Below are 25,698 nucleotides of genomic sequence, written 5' to 3' on the forward strand. Positions count from 1 at the left end.
GACCAAAACCCTTGCAGGCTGAATGAGCGTGAAGCTGCCAGCCAGCTTGTGTTTTGGTTTTGCTTTTTGGAGTTTAACTCTTTTTAACGCTGTAGTAAACCCCAGCTCATGCGAACCGAAGTGAATCACTCTGTTTCTTTAGAGCCATCAGCCCAGCCGTGGGGGAGGGAAGGGCTTTTCGCTCACTAATGGCCTAAATTGAAGTAATGAGGGAAGCACATGAAATTCCCATTACACGTCCCCTGAGCTCCGGGCAGTGTTGCCGCCGGACAAACGGGCTCAACGGGGTTTTGTCCCCGCAGCCGGCTCCGTGCGCTCTGAGCGAGGGGTGCCCAGTGCCTCTTGGGGTGGCCGTGGAGCCTGGGACAAACAGCGACGTCCTGGCAGGGAAGGCCGGTGAGATGGTGCTCCCTAGGCGCAAAATGGGGGTGATGCTGTAGTTTAAGCAAAAACAAGTTTGGCACGTTTTTTTCATTTGCTATGTTGGATCACCCTATTCTAATTATTCTCACTGATGAATACACTGAAAAGGGTAAGAAAGAAGATTTTTTGGGTGGAGGCACGTAGGGGCTTGATACTGCTCAATGTCCTTTTTAAAAAAAAAGTGAATTACTAAAAGCTTGTATCGTGTCTCAATTAATCAAGCACGGTGCTGGTATGGACAGGCCTTAAATACTGTGCTGAATCCAGTTAAATAGTTCAGTCCTGAAAATACTAACAAAATAGTAACGTTGGGGCTGTGCATTTGGTTTCAAGCAGTAGACAAAGCTGCTTTTAATTTTTTATTTACTCTAGCATTCTTTTAAAAAAGTATTTTTGTATTATTATTTTTTCCCTGTTATTTTTCTTTTATTTTTCCCGTTATTTTTATTTTTCCCCTATTTATTTTTCTTTTCTTTCCCCCCCTAATTATCCCCCCCTCCCCCATTTATTTTTTTCCCGTTTATTTCCCCTCCCCTATTTATTCCCCCCCCATATATTTTTTCCCTCCTATTTATTTTTAGGTGGGTGTGGGTGTGTTTTTCTTTGGTTGGTTCTTTGCTTTGTTTTGTTGGTGGGGTGTTGTGTTTTTTGTTTGGTTTTTTTTTTTTTCTATTTTGACGGAAGATGTCCTGAGGATTTACTCGTCCCACCCACCCACGCAGGCAAAACGCGCCTCCCCGCAGCGCCGACGTTGTACTACGAGGCCATGACGTCAGAGGCGGAAGCCCCTCCTCCCGCCCTCGTGGCGGTCCGGCCCTTACCCTGTCCCCGCTCGCACGGTAACGGGAAAGGGGCGGGGCCGCCCAGGCGGCCCCGCCCCTTTCGCGTTGCCGTGCGGGCGAGAGGCGTGTCCCACTAAGGCCGCCGTACTATCGATGTGGCCCGCGGAGGGCGCGGCTCCACGTCAGCCATCGCCGGAGCGGGATCGCCGCGGGCAGAGCTCCGCACCGGGCCCGATTCCACCGCACCGGGCCGCCGCGCCGCCGGGTACGGAGCCTGGCGCCTGGGGAGCGGCGGCCTCGCGAGGGCTGGGGGCGGAGAGCGCAGGGCCGGGTGGGGGTCGAAGAGGTGCAGCCGCTCCGTCGGGGCCCGCAGGCCCGAGGCCTCACGGCTCCGCCGGGGAGCCCCCATCAGCGCTAACGGGGGGCCACGGCCCCGCGGAGGCTTAGGACGGCCTTTGGAGCGGTGCGGTGGTGGCCCGGTGGTGCGGGTCTGAATTCACTCGGGGGAATGGCAGGCAAGCAGTGGCGTCTGTTTAATGTCTTAATTTCTAACTCCGATTTAAAAATACCGGGACTTTTGAGCAAAAAGTAGGCACCTGGAAAATGAAAAGCGAAATCTCCCTAAACTGGCTATGAATTTACTCCTGTTTGTGGTTTGGTTGGGGTTTTTTTGGTTTTATTTTGTTTTGGTTTTTTTTTTTTTTTAATAAGCTTTTACATTAAGTTTTTACATTATATGTTTTCGATCGTGCATCAACAAAGCGATGCTTTCCCAGGGTTTTGCTCCCAAAGGCGTCCCTTAGCTCCATAAGTCTTCCCGAGGTTGTAGCTGGAGAGCAGGCGGGGCTTTTTGTCTTCCTGTGTTGTATGAACTCTATAACTTTCAATTTCCTTATAAAGGTATGGCTGCTTAGATTTTTTTTTTTTTCTGAAAAAATAGAGTAGTGTCTATTTTTGTGTCTCGGGGATTCTCAGTAAGATTAAACTGCGATTTCAAGGCTCAGTGCCTTGCAAGGAGGAAGACCTGGCGGTGGTTCTCCCTGCCGAGTCTCCCAGCTCTGTGTTTGACTAGTTATTGGAGATGAAGGTGCTGGCTGGAGGGCTTTGAGGCAGGAGTTCTGGGGAAGAATATGGAAAAAGTATACAAAAAGCTGCTGCTGAGGCAACAAAACAGTTGTATTTGTAAAAATGAATAGGAGTCGTTTATGTGGATATTTTGCAAACGAGTTTGAAGAATCTAATCCTTAAAAATATAAAATTCATGAGAGGCACTTTTATAAAAAAGTCGTATTGGGATTTTTTTTTGTAGTAGTAGTAGTAGTTTCGTACTGTTTTAATTGTGGTGTTTTCTTGTGTAGAAAGAGGCTGCAAGCCAAGTTATCATAGCTTACCCGCACACCATGCAGCCCAAGGCTCTCTGGGTGCCTCTTTGATGAGAAAAGGGACTTTGGACCCAGTACCACCTTGTGTGAGGTCTCAGCCATTCATTCAAACGCTGCAACTCCGTGTTCCACTTTTCCCTCATCTTTCCTCAGCGCTATTTGTGGGGCGGCGCTTTTTACCAGGCTGGGAATGGGTTTTTGATGGTCGGTTGGATTTTGTTTGTTTTTCATGCAGCTTCAAAACTAAAGTAGGAGTGGAGGGCTTAAAGGGCTTGTGTCTCAGAAGTTGCCTGCGCTGATAAAGGAGGTGATGTGGGGTAGGAGCTGGCATCTCCAGACAATAGCTTCTTACATTGACACACCATTGAAAGCTCTACGTCTTGGAGGTATTGCCCTGCTCAACATCATCAAATGAAAGTAGGGGAAAAGTGATCTGCAATGAAAGCAGTGTTGAGTTGGAGAGTTTAGTGTTTTCATCTCTTATGTAAATCACAACCTTTGATGGGAGGATCATTTTGTTCAGTTATGTTGGCTCTATTATTAGTTAGCAATAATAATTGTATAAAACAAGTGTATGCTTTTACACAATATTTGACTGATGTGTAGTATCATAATTTAAAGGCATCTTCCTTGTTTTAATGATTTGTTAAACTCAGTCTAAGATTTCAAGAAAATCAGTAGTAATAAAAGCACAGAGAAAGTAACTTTTCTGTAATTTTTTGGACATATTTTCTGTAGAAAGCACAAAGTTTCTCACGTGTTAAAAATATTTTCTTTGCTGTGCTTGTCAGTATGGTATCATAGCGTTAACTGAGCAAGCTCAAACTTGAGCATTTTTCTTTACCTAAGAAATGGAATAAAAAGTTTGATTTGATCCTAGATGTCTATTATATAGAGAAGAAACAAACATGAGAATGAGGATTGAGCTTAATTCCCAATTTCATTATCTGAACTATAAGCTACACAGCAGCTTTAATAGCTCTGTAACCTTCTCATACATTTTCACCATAAAAATACTTTCACCATTAGTGTCTAGAAGAGCACTTAGACAGTAGAGTTGAAATGGTCCCTTCTCCACTGTGTTGTCTTTTCTCCCATCCTTGGCTTGTGCTTGGTTGGATCTTGTGCTCATCTTCAAAGCTTCCTTCGTGGGCTGATTCAACTTGTGAAACAAGTCAAAAGCTCTTCCTTTTTTTTTTTTTTTTTTTTCTTTTCTGTGTTGTCTTTCAGGTGATTTTGCAGCTTGGGTCAGTTCGCCTGGAGGGGCACAGGACTGCAGGGAAGGTAGTGGATTAGGGGAGTGAGTAAACATAGGAAAAGCTGCTCTGTCTGTTCAGCTGCAGTCAGGTGCCTGTACGCTTCTGTTATCTCTGGCTGTGCCTAAGTGTTGGAAAGACTTCTTTAATTTACTACTTTTTTTTTTTTTTTGTCTTTGGGAAATTTCACGCTCTTCATTTTTCCGGTACTAACAGGAATGTTTTAGTGTAACAGAAAACAGAAGGCTTTTGAATGTGGCTTCTCAGGAAACCCAGCAATCCCTTCAAATTATTAAGTCAGTGGCAAAAACGTTTTTGTGTTGTTTGGTAATAAAATCTGTTAACTTTGGGATGACTTTGTTTGCTTATTTTCTTAGGTTTTCTGATATTTGTGTCAAAATAATTCTTCCATTGAGAAAACTTTTGTAACCAGGAGCCATGACAGCAGCAGAGAATGTGTGTTACACGTTAATCAATGTTCCAATGGATTCAGAACCACCTTCTGAAATCAGCTTAAAAAATGACCTAGGCAAGTAATTCATGATGATTTGAAGGATACTCCATTTTACCTGAATTATTCTCGCGTTCTCTCATTTTGCCTTTCCTAGAATATTGTTGATGTTTTATAAACTCAAACAAGTCAATTTGATGTTTATTTTTTTCTGTTGATTTTTGAAGTGTGTATGTTTCTCTGTTTTTTGTGTTTTGAGAAACTTCATAATATTTATCTTGTGTGTTTTGGTGTTGTTTTTTCCTCCCTTTCAGTCTGCACAAAAGATTTGAAATCCATTTCTGTCTTTCTGTTTGAAGTAGTACCTATTTGGGCTCAGGCAGATTTAAGCAATGTAACGATAAGCAACAAGTTGTCTTATCACTTGTTCAGTGTACTGCTGTATCTTGCTGGCAAAAATGACAGTGTTAGTATTTAATATATGTATGACATGAGAGTGCATTGTAGTACCCTAGTACAAAAGGCTATTTAAATTTAAACATTGAAACAGCCATGAAATTTGTTGAACTCTGTTAATTCCAATATGTTGACTTAAATTAAGTCAGAACTCTATGCTTATTCTTTAAATATCTTTTGCTTCCTCTTTATCCTTTTAGTAGAAGTAAGGGTGCGGATTTTATTGATATGCTATATTGTTCTCCTTCAGAGGGGGTTTGTGTCTTCTGACACTGAAGACAAGCTAACTGTGACGTGTTAGCCTTCCTGATCTTAAAATTACTGTGACGTGTTTTCTTGATTATTTCTTTTTTCTGTCCTTTCTAGAAAAAGGAGATGTCAAATTGAAGACAGAGGCCTTGAAGAAAGTAATCATTATGATTCTGAATGGTGAAAAACTACCTGGACTTCTGATGACCATTATACGTTTTGTACTGCCTCTCCAAGATCATACCATCAAAAAACTGCTGCTTGTCTTTTGGGAGATAGTGCCAAAGACCACACCAGATGGCAGGCTTTTGCAAGAAATGATCCTTGTATGCGATGCATACAGAAAGGTAGCGCATTGTTTATTTCAATGGTTATGCTCCTATAGTGGATCTTTATAAAATGTATATAATTTTGTGTTATTTAATAAATATAAAAATGGTTTATGCTCAGCATTTCCTTCCTAGCCATTAAGTCTCGGTACTTCAGAGCAGGATAATTGTGGATAACCAGCAGACGTACCACCAACGAATTTTTATGTGTTCTTTTCCTATTACAACTTAACAAAAATATAGTGCTCTTCCTTTCTAAGTTAGGGAACCTCAAAGATGAGAGGTAACCTAATTACCTTCTTCATAGTATCTTGGAACAAGCCATGGGTCATAAAAGGACACTGGTTTTGAAATAACTTTATTGTGGTGTATTTGGGACACTCCTAAACAAAGATAATAAGGTCCTTCAATTTCTTTGGGAATGGGTTGGAAGCAGATGAATTAACATACCCTACTAGATAGTATCCAGTGCGCAGGAATGCCTGCAGGGTGAGCTTTCACAGCCTTAATAATCAGAGAAAACACATACAATGCAGAAAAAAAATCCCACAGGCTTTGTAAGCTTTTTCTACACAGAAATGTGCATTTTTAAGTATTTATGGGGCAACAGTCTTTTAAGAAAGTATTTCATGACGAGGCAGTGAGGTGTCGTTGTGGATATTGGGAACTTAGACTATGGGAAAGCTGAGCGTGGGAGACAGCTAGCAAATATATTCGTCTGAGCTTAACATTTAGGCTGAAGTCTGGCATTTCAAATATGTTTTTTGATGATTTCAGGATCTTCAGCACCCAAATGAATTTATCCGAGGCTCTACTCTCCGTTTTCTTTGTAAGCTGAAAGAAGCAGAACTGTTGGAACCTTTGATGCCAGCCATTCGTGCTTGTCTAGAGCATCGTCACAGCTACGTGCGCAGAAATGCAGTTCTTGCAATTTACACGATTTATAGGTAAATACCAGAAACTAACGTCATGAATGCAGAAGACCAAGGCTAGCTTTAGTGATCTGAATAGTTTTTGAGATCTCATAAACGTTTATCAATCATTGGTGAGGTGTTTGGGTTTTTTGTGTTTGTTTGCCTTTTCTCCTCTATCTAATGGGACTCTTTGTAAAAGCAAAAGGTACCACTGCTCTCTCAAGTATGACTGAGGTTCTTATATTGCGGGTTAATTTGTATGGGCAAATACCTTTCTTAATGATCTAAATGCTATTAATAGTAGTCATTGTCCACAACCAAAAATATAGAAGAATCCTTGCAGGAATATGCAAATATAAATGTGTTTGAAGTGAGACATTCTTCATGTACTGCATTTATATACTAAACGTTGAAATTGTTACCTGAACAGTTTGGCTGAATGTTACTATTAAACAGAAATCATTGATGGGATAATGTCTTAGCTATCATAACAAACAATTTTTTAAAGCTCCTTGAGTCTACTCACTGTTTCAAATAGCTACTCACAAGCTATGTATCACTATTTTAACTTTCTATGTTTCTGTAAATGCTTGTCTTTAGGATATGCACTTTAGCCTTAGCTTCTACTCCTTACCACCAGTTCTTTTAATTATGATTTTTCTTCTTAAAGAAATTTTGAACATCTTATACCTGATGCTCCTGAATTGATCCATGATTTCTTGGTGAATGAGAAAGATGCAAGCTGCAAAAGAAATGCATTTATGATGCTAATTCATGCAGATCAGGTAAGAATACTTGTCCTCAAACTTGTTTGGTTTAAATACCCGAAAATGTGCTAGGTAATCAGCCAGTAATTTGTCGGTAAACTACTTATATCATAAAAAAAACATACGTGATAGTGTTAACGCATTTGTTGAATATTTGGTAATTGAAAAAGTTAAAGTAGGTCTTTAGTGCTGTCTTCGTTTTAAAGGAGAATTACTGTATTTGGTAAAGGCATACGTCGGTGCCAAAAACTCTCATTAGTTTTGCCAAGTGAGCCTAACCAGATTGAGAAGTGCTCCATTATCTACTGTTTTATGGCATTTGTAGTCACAGGAGAAAGACATTACAATGTCTGTTTAGCATTTTGGATTATTTGCTCTACAGGCAATTGCCTTTTGTGCCTGATTACCATTAGTTTTGTTTCTCTTTTTGCCATCTATAGACAGAATGGATTAATTTGCTCTTCAGGTGTACAATGTTTTTGTCATTTTTTTTAAATTTCCAGTTGAAGTGTTGAATATGTGCTGGTTTGTGTTTTGATTTAAAGTATAGCTGAGTGAGCAAATGCAGAATAATTTAGAATAATGTATCTTTTATTTGTATAGGATCGAGCTTTGGATTATTTGAGTACCTGCATTGACCAAGTCCAGACATTTGGTGACATACTGCAGTTGGTTATTGTTGAACTAATTTATAAGGTAAAAGTGAAATGTTGTTGTGCATTTAAAATAAATATACATGTTAGAGTACGTTAGACGGCTTTTTAAAGGGGATAGAACGTTGCTGGAAAAGGCATGTCAGGAATATGTCATTGTTTAGTAGAGCTGAATAACATTTGTCTCTTCAAACAATAAACTGTTCCAGTGTGCACAGTATAGAGCAATATGTCTCACCTGATTTGCTGTGATGTGGACTGTGTAGTATCAGAATGTTCTTCATGGACATGAGCAGGACATCTGTTACAGAGGCTAGTAGAGGCCTTCCTTTTGATCTGAGATCTTAAGACCTTGTAGCATTGCATAGGATTGTCAATAATAGCTTTTTAATAGCTTTTGCAATTAGATTTTTACAACTGTGAATGACACTTCTTATGCCCAGAAGAGGTTGTCACCTTTTGCTTAATTTTCTCCTTGCTGTAAGATAATGGAGCAGTTAAGCTCTATGAGTGCTGTTTTCTTTTTTCTTTATGTGCCGACTGTGCATTGTTCTTCTTATCTAGGTCTGCCACGCGAATCCGTCAGAGAGAGCTCGGTTTATTCGCTGCATCTACAACTTACTGCAGTCATCGAGTCCTGCAGTGAAGTACGAAGCTGCAGGTACTCTAGTTACACTCTCCAGTGCACCAACAGCAATCAAGGTATAAAAGTGATGTTTTCAGATGTTTCAGTAGCTTTTAATGCACTAGAATGAATACTGTATGCTGTACGTTGATACTCTGAAAGAGTGAAGGCTTTAGTAATATGGGGTGTTTAACCTTTCACATGTGAAACACTCTCTTAAAATACCTCTTAAAATTGGTCACAAAAAAAAGATTGAGACTGTGTTTTGCAGACCTGCAGCTGGAAGACGTCGTGGCACTTTGGTAGGGCACAAGCTTGAATACTGTGCGAACTGTTGTACTATAGTTGGTACCAACCTGCAGTCTTCTTGGCACACTTAGCAAAGCAGACTAAAGCTGAAGATAGAGATTGAGTTACTTTCTTTACTCATAAATACTACTCTTTTCAGACCAGGGTGGAAACATAAAGCAGTGAAGATTTACATTGGTTAGCGATTGACGTTGGGTTCCTGGATTTGTGTTTGTACAGCTGATTATTTGAGATCATACAGAAATTTTGAATTTGTATGGAAATAAGAAAAGTAGAGTATGCAAGTGTAGATTTGGAGTAAAAGCATTGTAAATAGTAGTTTCAAAAGATCAAGAGGAGTATGAATTCCAACATTCTTGCTCTAGCGTCGTCTTTTTTGTTGAGTAGGAATATTGTATGTACAAGCTGTCATTTAAACCATATCTAGAAAGGCTAATGCTGGCAACTATTTTAGATTGGTTTTCATGCCCTGTTGTGTACTTAAGAGCTGACCCAAAGAGTGCCAGGAAATTTATCTCTTATAACTTTCTTTCAATTTGAAATCCAGTCTGCGTATTGAAAGCTGATGCCATTGTGAGCCTTCCTGTGTAATTTTTGTAACAAGGTGTTGGAATCCATGTTTACAGTGGACCAGAAAGTTTTAAAAGACTGTTCTCAGGTTAATTTCTGTGCCAACTCTTTGAGTAGTTGCTGTAATAGTAATGTAGAAGGTGTCTTTTACTGAATTTCTCTGACAAATTTGCCAGTTTCTCCTCGTCGTTACTTAAAAAGTGCTTTTGATGCTTTTAATTTTAGGCAGCTGCTCAATGCTACATAGATTTGATTATTAAAGAAAGTGATAATAATGTGAAACTGATTGTTTTGGATCGATTGATTGAATTAAAGGAACATCCCTCCCATGAACGAGTATTACAGGTATGTGAGCTGTCTCTTTTCCTGCAAGCTTATTGAACGCTTTACTTTCCTAAAAGCTTTCGGGTGTTGTGTTGTATGGGAAAATGTACTTTTGTAGTGTAGATCTTCTGTTGATATGTTATTGGTAAAAACATACTGGATGGACTTTTATGACTTGCTGCTTTTATTGTCTGCGTAAGAATTAACAACGGCAAATGCTTTCTTGATTTAAGACTTAACGATGTAGTTTGCATGGTAGACTTTTGTGTAAACGTAGAATGTATTAAATGAACACTGTGAAGTTCCTAATACCTAAATATCTTGTTTGTGAGTAAACTATATATTATGTATCCAGAAAGTCTTTGAAAATCATTGAGTACTGAAAATTAGAATTGTATGAAGTCATTTAAAACAGCAAAGTAGTTCTTATTTTGTTACTGTTCCAGGATCTGGTTATGGACATCCTCAGAGTCTTGAGTACCCCAGATCTAGAAGTGCGCAAAAAAACCCTTCAGCTGGCTCTGGATCTTGTCTCTTCAAGAAACGTGGAGGAGGTAAGAAATATACTACTTTTGTTTCATTAGACTGTTTTTTTATTCTTTGGAAAAATGTGGGACTTTCTTCAATTTTATTTCATCTTTTCTGCAGCTTGTGATTGTTCTGAAGAAGGAAGTGATTAAAACTAATAATGTGACAGAGCATGAAGATACAGACAAGTATAGACAGCTGCTTGTTCGTACATTGCATTCCTGTAGTGTTCGGTTTCCAGATATGGCTGCAAATGTTATTCCAGTGGTATGCAGATGTTTAATTATATTGTCATTTAATGTATTCTAGTTATACCCAAAACCTGGAGAATAACTGAAGCTGAGGTGTTTCTGTTACTTGCCTCCCACAAAACAACACTATTTTTAATCTGTAAAGAAATAAAGGGTTTTTGATTCCGTAGTTACTTACCTTCCGACATTTTTTAAAAAAATATTTTTGAAGAATATGAGCTGAAAAGTACCTTTATTTAAAAGTGCAATAATTTGTATCATTAGAAAAGCAATTTTGGGATTATGATAATTGGTAATTGGAATGTACATAAGGTTGTTTGACCTCAGCTTTGTTTAACGGGAGATATATATGCAGTTTTGTTTTTCTAAATGTAAAAGGAAAATACTATTGTATAAACTTATCCATGCTGCTGTTTGTGCTCATGTTGACTCTTTTCTGGTAGCTGATGGAGTTCCTTAGTGATAATAATGAAGCGGCAGCTGCTGATGTCTTGGAGTTTGTGCGGGAAGCGATCCAGCGATTTGATAACCTCAGACCTCTTATTGTTGAGAAGATGCTTGAAGTCTTTCACGCTATTAAATCTGTCAAGTGAGTCCAAAATATTATATCAAACAGACATTGGAGCACACCGTGGCTCACTTGCATTGCATGCATATTGGCATTAAATATGTACGAAAACCCTTGCAACCCACACACAAAGAATAGCTGAAACTGAGATATTTTGGGGATAGATGATTTCTAGGTACAGCTACGTTCTTGCCTACTTGTACAAAAGACATATTGGGTGCTTGTTACGTTGAATGAAGAAAACAAATTCAAATTTCATTGTTATGATGCAATTAATAATTGTATTTCCACTTGTTAGGAGATGCCATTGTTGATGAAGGCTGGCTTTAAAGTGGTAGTATTTGTTAAAACAGAGTTATGAAAGGATTATTGCAGCAGGAATTTGCACATGTAGGCAACTGGAAATACTTAGTGTACATTTATTAGGAAACCCAGTCTAACATAGACTGGGCTTTGCAATCTGCAAAGCTTCTTTAGTACCTTTCAGGGCTCTAAAATCTTGGTTTTCTGATGGATCTGCAAAGGTTAAGTCATAGAAGAACTTCTCTGTCAAGACACCACTCTGCCATTCTTCCAGTACACGGGAAACTATGAATCCTATCTCCCTTGTCATCTCATTAAGTGGGAAAAAAACCCTCTGAAGCGTTGAGATTTTTTTTTCCTTAATCTTCATTCATGTTCTTGTTTTTTATTTTCTCCTATATGAAGGAAAAGTTAGTTTCTCTCAGTTAATTTGAGAAATTACAGCTGACTTATATACAATAGAGTTATTTCATTATGATCGTAATGAAATTCAATTTTGTGAATATCAAGATTAACACAGATGGGAATAAATTCGCAGCAGAGAGTATATCTCATTTGATGTACTTGTTCATTAGTTTAGTAAGGCTGAAATGATGATTGTTCTTGATCAAACTTGCTTTCTGTCAGTCACATTCCCTTGGATTTGTAAAGGCTGGCCTTTACCATCCGACCATAAATCACTTTCCTTGAGACTACTTTGAGTATATCATGAAAGCACGACTTAAGTTACTGTTCTTGTCTTAGGATTTATCGAGGAGCTTTGTGGATCCTTGGAGAATATTGCAGCACAAAGGAGGACATACAAAGCGTAATGACAGAAGTTCGCAGATCACTTGGAGAGGTGTGTTTATTTCGTTGGGCTAGATCTTTGTGGTTTTACTTACTATTACACAGTGTGTTTTCTAAGAAAAAGATATTTTTAAAAAGCCACGTAAGATGCAGCAGGGTTTTGGGCACTTGTGATATGTGATGGTGTGTGCCCAAGAAATCTAAAGTAAAAACTAGTTAGGGTTTTGCATTCGTTTTTTTTTTTTTTTTTAAAGTAGCATACCTGAAGCTAGCATATATTGAGAATAAGTGATATCTGTTAAGAGGGGAGATGAGAAATTCCTTATTTCCGAAAATAATGGCAATTTTAAGATACAATTTAATTATATCCACTAACAAATGAAAAGTGCTTTAAGTCTGGGTTGTTCTGAGAGGGATCTAAGACAATATGTGCGACATGAGCTTTATTGCATGGGTAGGAGGCTTTTGTATTTATTTCAACGTCTGCTTATCTCCTCAAATTCTCTCAAAACTGTTGCACTGTAACTGATGTTTTACTTATAAAAACCTTAACAATGCAGATAATTTTTATTAAAACCTTCTGCAGAACAAAACCATCTCTTTTTATATTAATTGTAACAATAGTTTCCTGTTTCTGTCTAGATCCCAATAGTAGAATCTGAAATCAAGAAAGAAACTGGTGAGCTAAAACCTGAAGAAGAGGTGTCCGTGGGTCCAGCCCAAAAATTGGTGACAGAGATGGGCACTTACGCAACACAGAGTGCTCTCAGTAGTTCCCGACCTGCCAAAAAGGAAGAAGACAGGTATTAAAGATTTCATCTAATTCTAGTTGATTCTTTGTAATTTATACATAAAGTCCCCTCACAAATTTAATTGGATACAGAGATGTTGCCTTTAGATTTAAACATTTTTTTTCTTAATACCACATTGCACTATTTAATCTACGTTATAGTTTATTTCATTGGTAGCCAGAAAAATTGCTATATTTCCTTAATTAGCACGGGTGGGCTACATAATTTTGACTAGTCATTATCATCTCAGAGCCACAACGAAATTATTATTCATTACACTCTTCACTCCCTATCCTGTTTGGAAATGGCTATGTGACTTATGAATATCTCTATATCTGGAAAATTACTTGAGGAAAAAAAAAAACAACTTCTGAGTCCTTTCAAGCTTGTTTTGTTTGTACAGTGTTGATGTTAAGGTGTGAAGATAAATAGGCTAAAGAGTGTCATCCTAAACTAGTTTTCTGATTATCATCTGTCTTTGCAGACCTCCATTACGAGGATTCCTGCTTGATGGCGATTTCTTTGTTGCAGCGTCTCTTGCTACAACTTTAACTAAGATTGCTTTGCGATATGTGTCACTAGTTCAGGAAAAGAAGAAGCAAAATGTAAGTAATCTCTTTGCACTGTAGTTGCAAAGAAGAGCTGGTTGTTGCCTCTTCTTTTAAACAGATGTAAAATGGGTTAAGTCCAAAGTGAACTGCCAGTTACATGATAAGTTAATGATGATAATTTGGGTCACAAACAGGGCCTACTGCTTTTCAGTCACTCTGGAAAGTCTCTAAGCGTGCTGCTTGGTTTCTAGATAATAAGTACTAAAAAAATAAGTAATCAAATCATAAAATCTCTGAGACAATTGATGTGCATTTTTTTGTAAATAAGTCTGTGGTGTGGTTTAACCCCAGCTAGCAACTAGGACCATGCAGCCTCTCCCTTCAACCCCAGGAGGCTAGGGAAAAGAGGGGAAAGGGGAAGAAAACCTCGTGGGCTGAGATAAAGACAGTTTAATAGAACAATAATGGGATAGGAAAATAACAGTATTAATAATGGTAAAAGAATATACAAGACACAAGTCGCTCTCACCGCCTAGTGAATTGTTTGCTCGGCCCAACCCAAGCAGAGATCATGGATTCCGTACCCCGCAGCCAACCCCTATTTATATACTGAGCATGACATCTATGGTGTGGAATATTCCATTGGCCATTCTATTGTTCTGTCTGTGCTCCTTCTCAGCTTCTATGGGAAGGGGAAAAAAGTCCTTGATTAGTATAAACATCACTTAGCAACAACTAAAACAATATGCATTGTTGACACTCCTTTCATACTGAATTTGAAAATGCAGGAAACACTAGAAAGAAAATTATCTCAGCTGAAATCAGGACAGTCAGAAATAAACATTTCTGTAAAGCTATGTCAAGTGCAATAATCTCCTTCCATTCTCGTTCCTTTGTCCTCCTTCTCAGTCCTTTATTGCTGAAGCTATGCTGCTGATGGCCACTATTCTCCATTTGGGAAAGTCCTCTCTTCCCAAGAAGCCAATTACAGATGATGATGTGGATCGTATTTCCTTGTGTCTGAAAGTTTTGTCAGAATGTTCTCCTCTCATGAATGATATTTTCAACAAAGAATGCAGGCAGTCCCTCTCTCATATGCTGTCAGCCAAGCTAGAAGAGGAGAAACTTTCCCAGAAGGTGAGCTATTTTAAGTGTGTAACCATAAACGCTTGGAATTTTTTATGGATGTTCACATCCAAGCAGGTCCCAGAAACGTCGCCGTTTGACTCTAAGTCGGCCATTATTTGACTGTGTTTCTTCCCTAAGGAATGGAATTTGTTGTGAATTCTCAAATATTTCTTTTCCTGCAGAAAGAATCTGAGAAGAGGAATGTGACGGTTCAGCCAGACGATCCCATTTCCTTCATGCAGCTTACTGCTAAAAATGAAATGAGCTCTAAAGAAGACCAGTTTCAGCTTAGCCTTCTTGCAGCAATGGGAAACACACAGAGGAAAGAGGCTGCTGATCCCCTTGCATCCAAACTTAATAAGGTAATGTGAACGGCAGTGCTTTAATGATACACACTTCATGCTGCTTATGTAGAGGATCAGCTTGGGGAATCGCAGGCTGGAAATGATGAACCAGGTTGATTTGAAAGGCCCAGGTATTTACTGGTTAGGATCAGGAAAAAGAGAAGAGCCCTTGTGCTTTAAGGTGTTACCTTCTTCATGTGAGAGGGGAAGAATAAGGAGGAGACTTGGAGAGTGCTGAGCTGGTGGCATGTGGAGAAGACATTAAGGTTGTTTGCCGGTCTGAAGAGCCCAGTAAGGTTCAGAGGGAAGAGAGCAGGGATGTCACAAGTGATTAAGAAACCCTTTCTTTCTCAGGCTGCCATACCCAATTGCCAAGTGCAGTGCATCCTTGTTTTGCTCTTTATACCTTTTTTTGCAGAGAAGGTCCAAAGAGAAGTCTCTTGATTAATTCATTAGTTACAGTTAAAAAAACAGGCTTTTCACTCTTTTAAAGTCTGGATGAATTCTTTTTACTGTTTAAAGTTACTATTTCATTTTAAGTCCAGCATTTATTTGTCCTGCTGATCTTTTTAAGAATTGATGGCATTACAGCCTGTATTTTAGGAACTCTAGGTGAATTCCATTCAGAATACATTTCATCTGGAAAGGTTTTATAATTGTAGTGTGTATGCAAAAGGACACGTGAAGGAAGGATGCAGTTAAATTTATTTGTATGAGTAACACAGTCACTGTCTGGTTTTAGCTATACATTGATGACTTTTTTTTTTTCTTTCACAGGTTACTCAGCTGACAGGTTTCTCAGACCCTGTCTATGCAGAAGCGTATGTCCATGTCAATCAGTATGACATTGTGCTGGATGTGCTTGTGGTCAACCAGACCAGTGACACTCTGCAGAACTGCACACTAGAACTGGCCACGCTAGGTAAGGAGCGCTGGTGGAAACAAAGCCACTGTTGAGTAGCAGTGAGGTGCTGGGCATTGGCACCCACTTGTAAGGAGTTTCTGAAACACTTATAAATACTTAAAAATTTATGCCAGCTAGCTGCTATTTTGAAAGCATGTTTTTGAATGCCTTTAAAAACATATTTTTTTTTCCAAAAGATGGAAGACTTGTATCTACTGGCACTGACAATACTATCTGACTGATATAAACCATCGTCAGATTTTGAACTTTATTATGCTTTTTTCACTAGAAAAATAGCCATCCATTTCCCCCTCTCCCCTTTTCCTGAAATATGGACAGATTTTTTTATATACTTCTTCCCCGTTGTGCATTTACCATAGAGAAAGAGGAGAATATCCGAATTGGTATGAAGCAAATGTCAGGCAACAGAAAGATAGGTGCCCTAGGTGGTTCTTGAGCTCAGCCTGAAGTACCTAAGTACTGCATTTAGTCAGCTGAACTATCCCTGTACCAACAGCTGTACCAGAGACTTGCTTGAACAATACTGAGACTTCATTAACTACTTCAGTTACCAGTTTTGTATTAGTTATCTTCTGTTTTGGCAGTCGGGAGTTGAAATATGTTTACAACATACTAGGAGAACACACATTACGTACTTTTAATTGATATAAATATGACTGGAGGGGCATAACCTTCCTCCTAATCTTTTGTGAATCATTTGATCAGACTAATGATGGAGATAAATAAAACAGATGTATTACTTAGTAAGTTGTAATTTTCTATTTATCAGCTCAGTAAAGTGGAAATCTGTATTTCCCAGTTGGAGTCTTCAGTTACGTTGCAAAAACTGACTTGGTGCATCACTCGTGTATATAGAGCTGATGCTGTTCATGCTGTGTTCTCAAACTGAACAGTTTGATAGAACTAAGGAGTCTTGCTAAAGGACTAGGAAAAATACATCTCTTACTGTTTCCTGGAAGCAATTACATTCAAAATCAAGGTGATACTTTGGCCTGTTTATAAATAGCTTAGTGCATGTAATACTGGACGTTGAACTTTGGTTTTGAGACACTGGACTGTAGGATTAGGTATTATGATGTTGTCAGTGATTAAAACACAAGGTAAAATTAACCGTCTTCTGATAGTTAAAAATTTAATACAAGACTCAATCCAAAGCCAATTTAGGTCAGTATTTATATTTGTTTTCATTGGTGTTTGGGTGAATACATTAATATTTTAACTGAAATTTTTAAGGTAACGTAAATTATTTTGTCTTGCAGGTAGCAAACTGCAAAAATACCCAACCAAACAAAAAATATTCCAAATCAACAAATCCCTTTATGGTAGTATTTAGTGTGACACTGTAGACAATAGAATTAAATGATAAGAAAATAAAAAACTTGTTCCAAAAGCTAAACTCATTGTCTGTTGTTAATGTTCCCTGATCTCCATCTCCCAATTTCTTTATACAGGTGACTTGAAACTTGTGGAAAAACCATCTCCTCTGACACTTGCTCCACATGATTTTGCAAACATTAAAGCTAATGTCAAAGTCGCTTCAACAGAAAATGGAATAATTTTTGGTAATATTGGTAGGTAAATAATTTAGTGTGCAAAATGAACATTAATGTTTAGCATTTATTAAACGCTGAATGAGCTCAAAAATAATTAAAGCACTTCATACTGGAAGAGGAAATGAAATGGTCTACAACGTATGAATATTTTTTGATTATTTTTTAAAAAAATGTATTGTTTTTACTTAGAATTATAGTAGAACATGCTCCCTTTAGAATGGTTGTCAGCTTGATACTTGGACCCAAGTATCTGAGTTTGCAATGAGCGAGGCAGCCTTGCCTGAGAGACCAATACACTTAAAGTTCTGTGGTAACTGGTAAAGCACTTGAAGAGGACAGAAGTCAAAAATGAGACAGAGCAAGTGTTGACTGTTGTTAACTGGCAGATGGTAACTGAGCACTCTTATTTACTGCAAATTCTCTTTTTTAACCATTAAGGTGGTTTGTGTTTTTTATTGCAGTGTATGATGTCTCTGGAGCAGCCAGTGACAGAAACTGTGTGGTTCTCAGTGATATTCACATTGACATCATGGATTACATCCAGCCTGCTTCTTGTACGGATGCAGAGTTCAGACAGATGTGGGCAGAATTTGAATGGGAAAACAAAGTTAGTTTTATTTTTTTGTATGTTATTTGGAGTTTTTGTTGTATAATTCTGTTTCTTGTTTCTACATCAGCTCCTTACATTCACATTACCTCTTGTGATATAAACCTCATTTAACATTCACATTGGATGTTGGCCTCAAGTAACTCATTCCCTTATTGTTATCTTACCTGTTTCACAAGTTTAGTGATGCAATAACTATTTTTTTCTTACAAAAGAGGTGTGTCCATTGAGCCTTACCTCCTGTGCCGAAGGTGTCCAAATTGCTTGGTGATTGCTGTGTGCTTTGGCTCAAAGGTGAAATAGCACCTTTGAGGTGCAAGGGTGAAATAAGTTTATGCTGAGACTGCAGAATTACACACTGCTTAGTCTCTCCAGTTCTGAATTACATTGTGTGTGTTTGATGGTGGTGAGTTTGTTTGTTTGTTTTAATCATAGAATGCTTTGGATTGTAAGGGACCTTCTAAAGATCGTTTAGTCCAACCCCCATGCCATGGGCAGGGACATCTTTCACTTCATTACCTTGCAGTGCAGCTGTAGTGTACAGAGTGGTTATAGATGCTATGTAAGACCAACAAAGTGGTAGGTACACTTAATATTGGAGGGTGCCCAAATGGTTAGTTACAGACATGTTAAAAAAGGGCTTAAGGGAGATAATCTCATGCAACGGAACAACATAATTTAAGAATAGAGTAGAAACATTAAAAAAGAATGGGAGATCTTTTACACAAACTGTAGCCTTGTTTGCTGCACGTATTTACATGTATTCACCTGAGAGTGGGTTTAAGTTCCCTCATAGGGAACTTGTAAGCAATAAATTTTAATCCATAACGTGTGAAGCCTTAGCAGTTTATAAACTACTCCTAAAAGATGTGTTAAAAAAGCAATTTAAACAAGACCAACAATTCTCAAGGAAGCCAATGCAGCCCAGAGAACTTTGCTAATAGAAAGGAAATATGAAAGTCATTTTTATCATTAGTGAAAAACAAGTTTTGTACCAGATACCGTTTTTTCTTGTGCTGGCAATGTGTAAATCATATTCAGACAAGAAGTATACTAGTTGCTGTGGAGAGTCTGTGTTCAGCAGAGTGTCATATTCACTCAATACTTAGAAACCATGGTCATAGCATGAAATTCCCACCCTTTAACAAGTGGATGGCAGGAGGTGTAGACTTTGTATTATGCCACCACATAACATGATTTGGAGCTGGCTTACTGAATGTGGTGTTCCTCAAGGAGAAATGTAGCGGTAATCTTCCTTATAGAGTCCTGAAGAAGAGTTGGTTTCAGAAATGCCTGAAAGGCTAGGTAAAGTAATTGCTGTTTTTTTCCCTTCTTGAAGGTTACAGTGAATACCAACATCATTGATCTAAATGAATACTTACAGCACATACTGAAGTCAACCAATATGAAATGCCTGACGCCAGAGAAGGTGAGTTATTTGCTTGAAGACTTTTAGACACCCTTTTTAGTTTGTGTGCTTTGTTTAATTTGTTTAGCATTTGTTATAAATATTACTAAAGACACTTGATTACAATATGAAATAGTACATATACTTAAAACTTTTTAAATGAGTGCTCTGAGTAAAAGTCAGTTAATGTTATCAAAATTCTGTGTCACTTAATCACTTTAGCTATTTCTCACCCAGCTAGAAAATATCTGTTTTAATTAGTAGCAGCTAAGCTGTGGTATAGATTTGGTGGAACCATCTGGTTTTATACAGGTGGTTTTTTTCAGTAGCTCCAAGTTCTGTCCTCTGTCAAAATTTAGCTTTCTTTTGCCAATTTAGCATTTTTGTTTGAGAGCAAAATATGTATACAGAATAGCTGTATGCTTTTAAGATAAAATATATAACAGCTATCAGGTAATACATGTGTAGTAGCCAAAATAGGTGTAGTAGCTATTGCTACTATTTAGCTACTTTACCATTTCGCTGTTCATTAAATCAGATCAAAAAATCGCATCCTACCTTGTTTTGATGAATATTGTAAATTGGATATCTTTCAATAATAAAATATTAATTTTAGAAAAAGACCACCACTGTTTCCCATCGCATGATTCTCACAGTTTTTGAAATGTTGCTTGCAAAGAAAGAAGCTTAAATGTTAAATACTGATATTTGTCTAGCTGTACGTAGGATGAATTAAAATGTATTTTAAGTATCTTGGCCTTTCTAAAGAGTTCAAATGTGCTTGTTGCAGGCACTTTCTGGTTATTGTGGCTTTATGGCAGCCAATCTTTATGCACGTTCCATATTTGGAGAAGATGCCCTTGCAAATGTCAGCATTGAAAAGCCAATTCATCTCGGACCAGAGGCACCTGTCACTGGTCACATACGAATCCGTGCAAAGAGTCAGGTAATGTGGCTTCTATTTAGAGCACTGTTTCTCCTTGTCATTTTTAAGAAAATGTACTGAGCACTCTAAAAATACTTGCAAATTTTTGGATGTTAATTAACTCCTAGTGTTTGGTAAATGGGAAGGTTTTTAGGGAAGAAGAATATAGGAACTTCAGCCTTAGTGTTAAAAAACTATCTTAGACACGTTTTGTGAGGAAAATACGGCTTTTTAGTTAGGTGTAATCATACCCTAAAACCACGTTGTACATTTTCTCTCCCAGTGCATTAGCATAGAATAGGCCTTTGGGCCAAGATTTTCTTATTTTATCCATAGTGCTGCAAATAAGATAGTGTACTTGATTTGCTTTTAAATTAAGAGCAAATGCTCCCCAAGGTTCCATGATCTGTTTCCTGCTGAATTATACATTTCAATTTCATATAACAAGGAGATTTTATGCAATTGCTGTGCACTGATTCATTTTAAAAACAACAAAACCCAAAGTCTTTCAGTAGCATTATTTTCTAAAGGTACATCTATGAGTCTGCTTTGGATTCTAAAATTTCTTCCTCCTGACTGAAAAAGTACAAAGTTTGGAACGGTTTAATAACAAAAAAGCCAGCCAATAAAAGTATTTTAAACAGCGTCTAATAAAGGACTGCCTGAGAATTTTCACGTTCATCACATAAAACCATTTAGTTTGTGATGTCCTTTTAGATATTTGAGAGTGGTTTAATTTTTCTAATATGTTTACAGTGGCATTTTCACATAATAGTATATTCAATTATATATGCGACCCTAGTTTAATTTTGAGATCATTCTGTTGATTAGGTGGATTTATTTGTGCAGTTTCTTTTGAGATTTCTTCAGTTTCTATGCCATATTAATATGGCTCTGTGACTAAATGATTTTCTATAGCTTTAGTGCATTGAGTGCTAGTAGCAGCACTGAGGCTTTCAAAGCTGAATTTCAGTAACTGGACTGACAGTTCCAATTTCTATAGTGACAGCATACTTCCAACTGGTTGGGAAGTCAAAAGGCTTACAATTTTTCATTTTTCTGCTTTCTGTCTTGATAACAGATATAGCAGTTGCTAGCTCAGATTTCATTATTTCAATAATATATGTAGATCTAGCCTTTACCTAGTGTTAAGAAAGTGTGCACTTTAATGTGTATGAATAAATGAACAGTTAGAAATGCTTTAATTTCCATGCCACTAACTTCATAGATTTCTGTGTATGGAACTTTCATTTGAATATAGATAAAAGGTATTTTGAAGCATGCATGTCATGAATGTCTTCTTTCTCTTCCTTACAGGGAATGGCCCTCAGTCTTGGAGATAAGATCAATCTGTCTCAGAAGAAAACAAGTTTATAAATTTTACCTAGTGTCTTTTCAGGTCTTTTACAATTTAACCTTAGGTATGTGGCTTTTGGGATCCAGAACATCTTCTGTTCTTCAGTGTTCTGTAATTGTAGAAGCCAAGCTTTTGAGCTGAAAGCATTCCAGCAGGTAATTTATAGGTTCCCCATGATTGATACTGAGCAAAATTTTAAAACTCCAGGTTTTTTTCTTTGTCCTGGAAGTCATATTTCCTTTGTCTCTGATGTATACTGATGCTCATAGTACAATAAACAAATTATGCCAGTACTGTTTTGTCTGGAAATTATAAACTCTGTATTATTTGATCAGTATTGAATATCTGGCAGGGGTATTTTGATACTCCAAGAAAGTGGGAGTGTGTAATAGCTTAAGCGTTTACAATAATGACTAGGCCTGAGTTGTGTGAATGTGTGATCATGACTCTTGAAATATGCTGGTATACCTAGGAGAATTTAGATATTTGACAACTAAATCAAAGGCTGTATGTACTAGGTGGTTGGTTTAGTAATGTAATCACTTGGCACAGACAAGCCTGTAATATCAGAAAAGAGATTGTCAAAATTCAGTGTTTTCCAGCAAGCAGCAGAACCTTAAACTTTATTTTGGAAGTGCTTTCCTAACAGCATTATCATGAATAACATCACATTGCTGGTGGTGGTCTTATTTTTTAGTTAATACAGAAAAGACAGCCGAGTGCAATATTAAAGCTGTAGCAGCGTAAGCAGTGTTTTCAGTGCACGCAGCCATTAGCCACTTGTGTAAACTCAGGAAGGAAGGATTCAGAGTGATTATGATCTTGCAGTGAATTGAACCAAGTTGAGGAATTGCGGAAAAGGAAGAATTGTGAGTGCTGGTCGGGTCAGGATGTGGAAATGAGTTAACACCATTTGGCTACTAAATGTTATGCAAATTAGCAGCTGATTAAAACATAACCATTAGATTGAAAACACTTTTTGCTGAATCTGTTGAGCATTAATTCTGAATTTGTTAAATTGTTGCAAACAATTAATTCTACAGAAGAATCTCCAGAGCCAACAGTACTCTTCCACTTGGCAGAAAGTCCTGCTGCTGAAGGTAAACAGCTGTGTCCTGCTCCAGTAGGACAGAAGAGAACTGAGTTAGTATCCTGAGCACTTGAGTCCCAAAACTTTTAAGGCCTCAATGATGAAAGTACTTATTTTCCACTCTCAGTAAGAACAGGAAGGAGCACACATGTAAATTCTGAAATGAAAGAGTCTAGGCTGCTGCATTTTATCTGACTAAATGATAGCCCTAGAAGTACAATGCAAAAACCGAGCTGAGTGACATTCCTATAAATGGGACAGTCGCATAAATAAGCTTGTTCCTCCCAGTACTACTTTTTGCCAGCTTTGATCTTTTCTTATAAGCGTTAGTTTCACTATTCATTCCAACCCTGTCCTTAAGCTTAGGTGCCACAAGAAAGTAGTTTGCCTGTAGTAAAAAATGGGGCAGATTTGTTAACAGCTAAAACTTTACACTGATGCAGCTGTACCATTCTGAATTTTTAGTACATAAAAATTATAAAATCAATAGAAGTCCGCTGGTATTCGTTATCTTTTTAAGCTATTAGCCATCAAAGCCATGCTGTATCTAACAGTACCGAAGTCTGTGTTACTGTACTCCAGTGTGCATACCTCTAGTACAGACAAGTCTGACACTGCTAAAGTCATGTATTTTGTTAAATATTGTAGATTTGAAATATGTGAATATATTTGAAATATGTGTAAAAAATGTTTATTTTGCTATTTTCTCATAGGCACATACCTCACGCTTATTATATACAAAAAGAAAAAGGAAAGAGCCTTAGATAAGGAGGCTGTTGCCATAAGTTTGTCTGAGCAGAGGAAAAAAAACTTAGAAGTAGTGTCTGAAGGCTCTGATTTCCTTGTGCGTTTCTGTAAGCATCAAATATGGCCGTGAAATGTACAGGTGACAGTAATGTATGTTTCAAATTTAAATAGTAGATATTGTTGACACTATTATGATGATGTGATTTTTAAACCTTTACCTGCTATAGTGGGGGTTGTCCAGTTTTTTTTACTCCAGTAGGTGTTAGAGACAGTAAATCGGTAAGATGGTGCAGCATGGATTTGCTGAGTGACCTTTTTGTTTTGCATGTTTTGAAATCCCTTTTTGGTTTTGCCATTATTTTGCTTTTTAATGAAGGCTCTGATTCGTGCATCACATGATACTGGCAGGAGCTGAAGCTCTGGATGTGCAGGTCTGCCTTGGTAATGAAGTTATGTCTCTACATGATCTGACAGCGGTTGTGTTGCCTTCTGTGAAGTTGTGCCAGATTCACAAGGATATAGTAGAGATAATCAGATTGTGATCTTAATTGCTCAGTACTTCATAATTTGGGGAGGATGTTAGGAGAAAAGCATAGGATTATGTGGTATGTTCTCTCCTCTGAAACTTCATGGATATCACTATGCTGCTTGGGGATGTGTGGGGGGTATTTTATTCTCCAATCACTTTAAGCCAAACCAAGAGACAAGAAAATCCTGGGACTACAGTGAAGGGTTTAATTTCTTCACAAAGACGTTGTGATTAGTAGGACACTAACAGAGATTGTCATAGCTGTGTGTATACTGACTGGTGTGAAGGAGATGGATTTGCTGACCACAGCCAAGGAAAGGATGTTTTTGGAGAAGGAGGATGACTTCCAGTATCTGTTACCCAACCCCTGTTTCAGTCACAATTTGCTGTCCTCCTTGGAGAATAGAAAAACATCCTGGCGTGTGCAGATGTCCAGATTTCATGTGACTTTGTCAGCTGGGAGGGGCACAGAATTTAACTTTGTTTAGATTACCTTTTGCTGTCAGAACTTTATACAAGGACATGAGAACACCTGTTCAGCAGAAGCTGTCGTGACTTTAGGATTCAGTTTCCACCTGCCATGCTTTTCAGTAGCTCTCCTGCTGAATTGGTCTTGTACAGAAGTCCTCATTGGTGCCGTGCATTTTTTTTCAGTAGCCTGAACGCTAAAAAAAGTTAGATGCATGTTTCATGTCTATACTTCAGAGGTGAAAATCTATCCTTTTATATATATCCTTTGGTGTTTTGGTTAAGCTTTTGCTCAGTAGCTCAGATAATAGACTAGTTCAGAGCACTTTTTTCTAAAGACTGACTGAGAGATTTTGTGTGTCTGTCAGTGTATGCAGACAGGATTCTCAAATTCTGTCGTTTGAGAGTGGTGGTCCACTGGTCTTTAGCCACTCCTGTGTGGTCAGTTGCCTTGTCACTGCTTAAAAAAACTGTACTTGTGAAAACTACCATTACCACTTACAGGGAAGGGAAATAGAAGGAAAGTTGATGTATGATTATCATAGTTTCCGTGAGGATTGGCAATTAGGAGCAAAAAGGAGAGCTGAGAAACACATGCACCACTGTTCACTTTAGAAATTGCTGGTTTAAGGAGAACGGGAACTCTTAAGTAATTGCTATTGAAGTGTTTGATCAACATTAAGGGGGTGCAAATCATTTTCTAGATACTGGAGAACTGTTTTGCATATACAGAGAATGTCTCAAACAGACTATCCTACTTAAGGATCCACTTTACAACTTTTTCATTGCAGCAAAACTCAGTAAAAGCTAGGGTAGCACTGTGGCTATGCTGTGTTCAAAGCTTTGTACAAGGAGGTTACTAGTCTGTTTTCTGAGCAGCAGTATGTATGTATTGCATACACTATGCTTGGATAAGGTAACTTTATTCCACAGCTCTGATTTCAGAAGCTTGGGTAGAGGAATAAATTCCCAGTAGGTATACATGGAGCAAGAAAACTTGCTGCTTTTCCATTAAAAGTTTTTAAAAGCCATTACATGGTGCAGTGCTGGCATGACAGGAAGCTGGTTTCTCCCGTGCCCCTGCTCCTAACATAGAGCTGCTGCAAGTCAGGGCCAGATTTCTTTATTCAGGGCCCAATGAGGATTTATATTTCTGTCCTGTTTAGACGATACATGAAAAGAAGGAATGTTTATCTGATGACAGGCATGATATAGGCAACACTTGGTTATCTAGGAGAGGAAGGGGTCATCCCAAGAAAGCATGAAGGTAGGTAATATAGAACAAATCAGACCATAGGGGAACCTAGTTTGTATATTGAGCTTTAAAAAGATTTGTAAGTGGTTTC

At 38.0% G+C, this 25,698-nt stretch overlaps 1 protein-coding gene across 1 annotated transcript; it reads left to right on the forward strand.

The window, feature by feature from the left end:
* Positions 1-1,376: 1,376 nt before the first annotated feature.
* On the forward strand, positions 1,377-23,289 carry COPB1 (COPI coat complex subunit beta 1). The gene is made up of 22 exons (XM_074148391.1): positions 1,377-1,470; positions 4,221-4,372; positions 5,117-5,346; positions 6,106-6,275; positions 6,913-7,027; positions 7,613-7,705; positions 8,227-8,364; positions 9,392-9,511; positions 9,937-10,044; positions 10,139-10,285; positions 10,713-10,858; positions 11,885-11,981; positions 12,572-12,732; positions 13,205-13,325; positions 14,181-14,408; positions 14,582-14,761; positions 15,521-15,665; positions 17,120-17,239; positions 17,683-17,828; positions 19,168-19,257; positions 20,027-20,182; positions 21,479-23,289. Exons 2-22 carry the CDS (start codon positions 4,282-4,284, stop codon positions 21,536-21,538), a joined length of 2,862 nt encoding a protein of 953 aa, XP_074004492.1. The 5' UTR covers positions 1,377-1,470; positions 4,221-4,281; the 3' UTR covers positions 21,539-23,289.
* Positions 23,290-25,698: the final 2,409 nt, after the last annotated feature.

The sequence above is a fragment of the Numenius arquata genome, chromosome 6 (assembly GCF_964106895.1).
Source record: "Numenius arquata chromosome 6, bNumArq3.hap1.1, whole genome shotgun sequence".
In the NCBI taxonomy this organism is placed as follows: Eukaryota; Metazoa; Chordata; class Aves; order Charadriiformes; family Scolopacidae; genus Numenius; species Numenius arquata.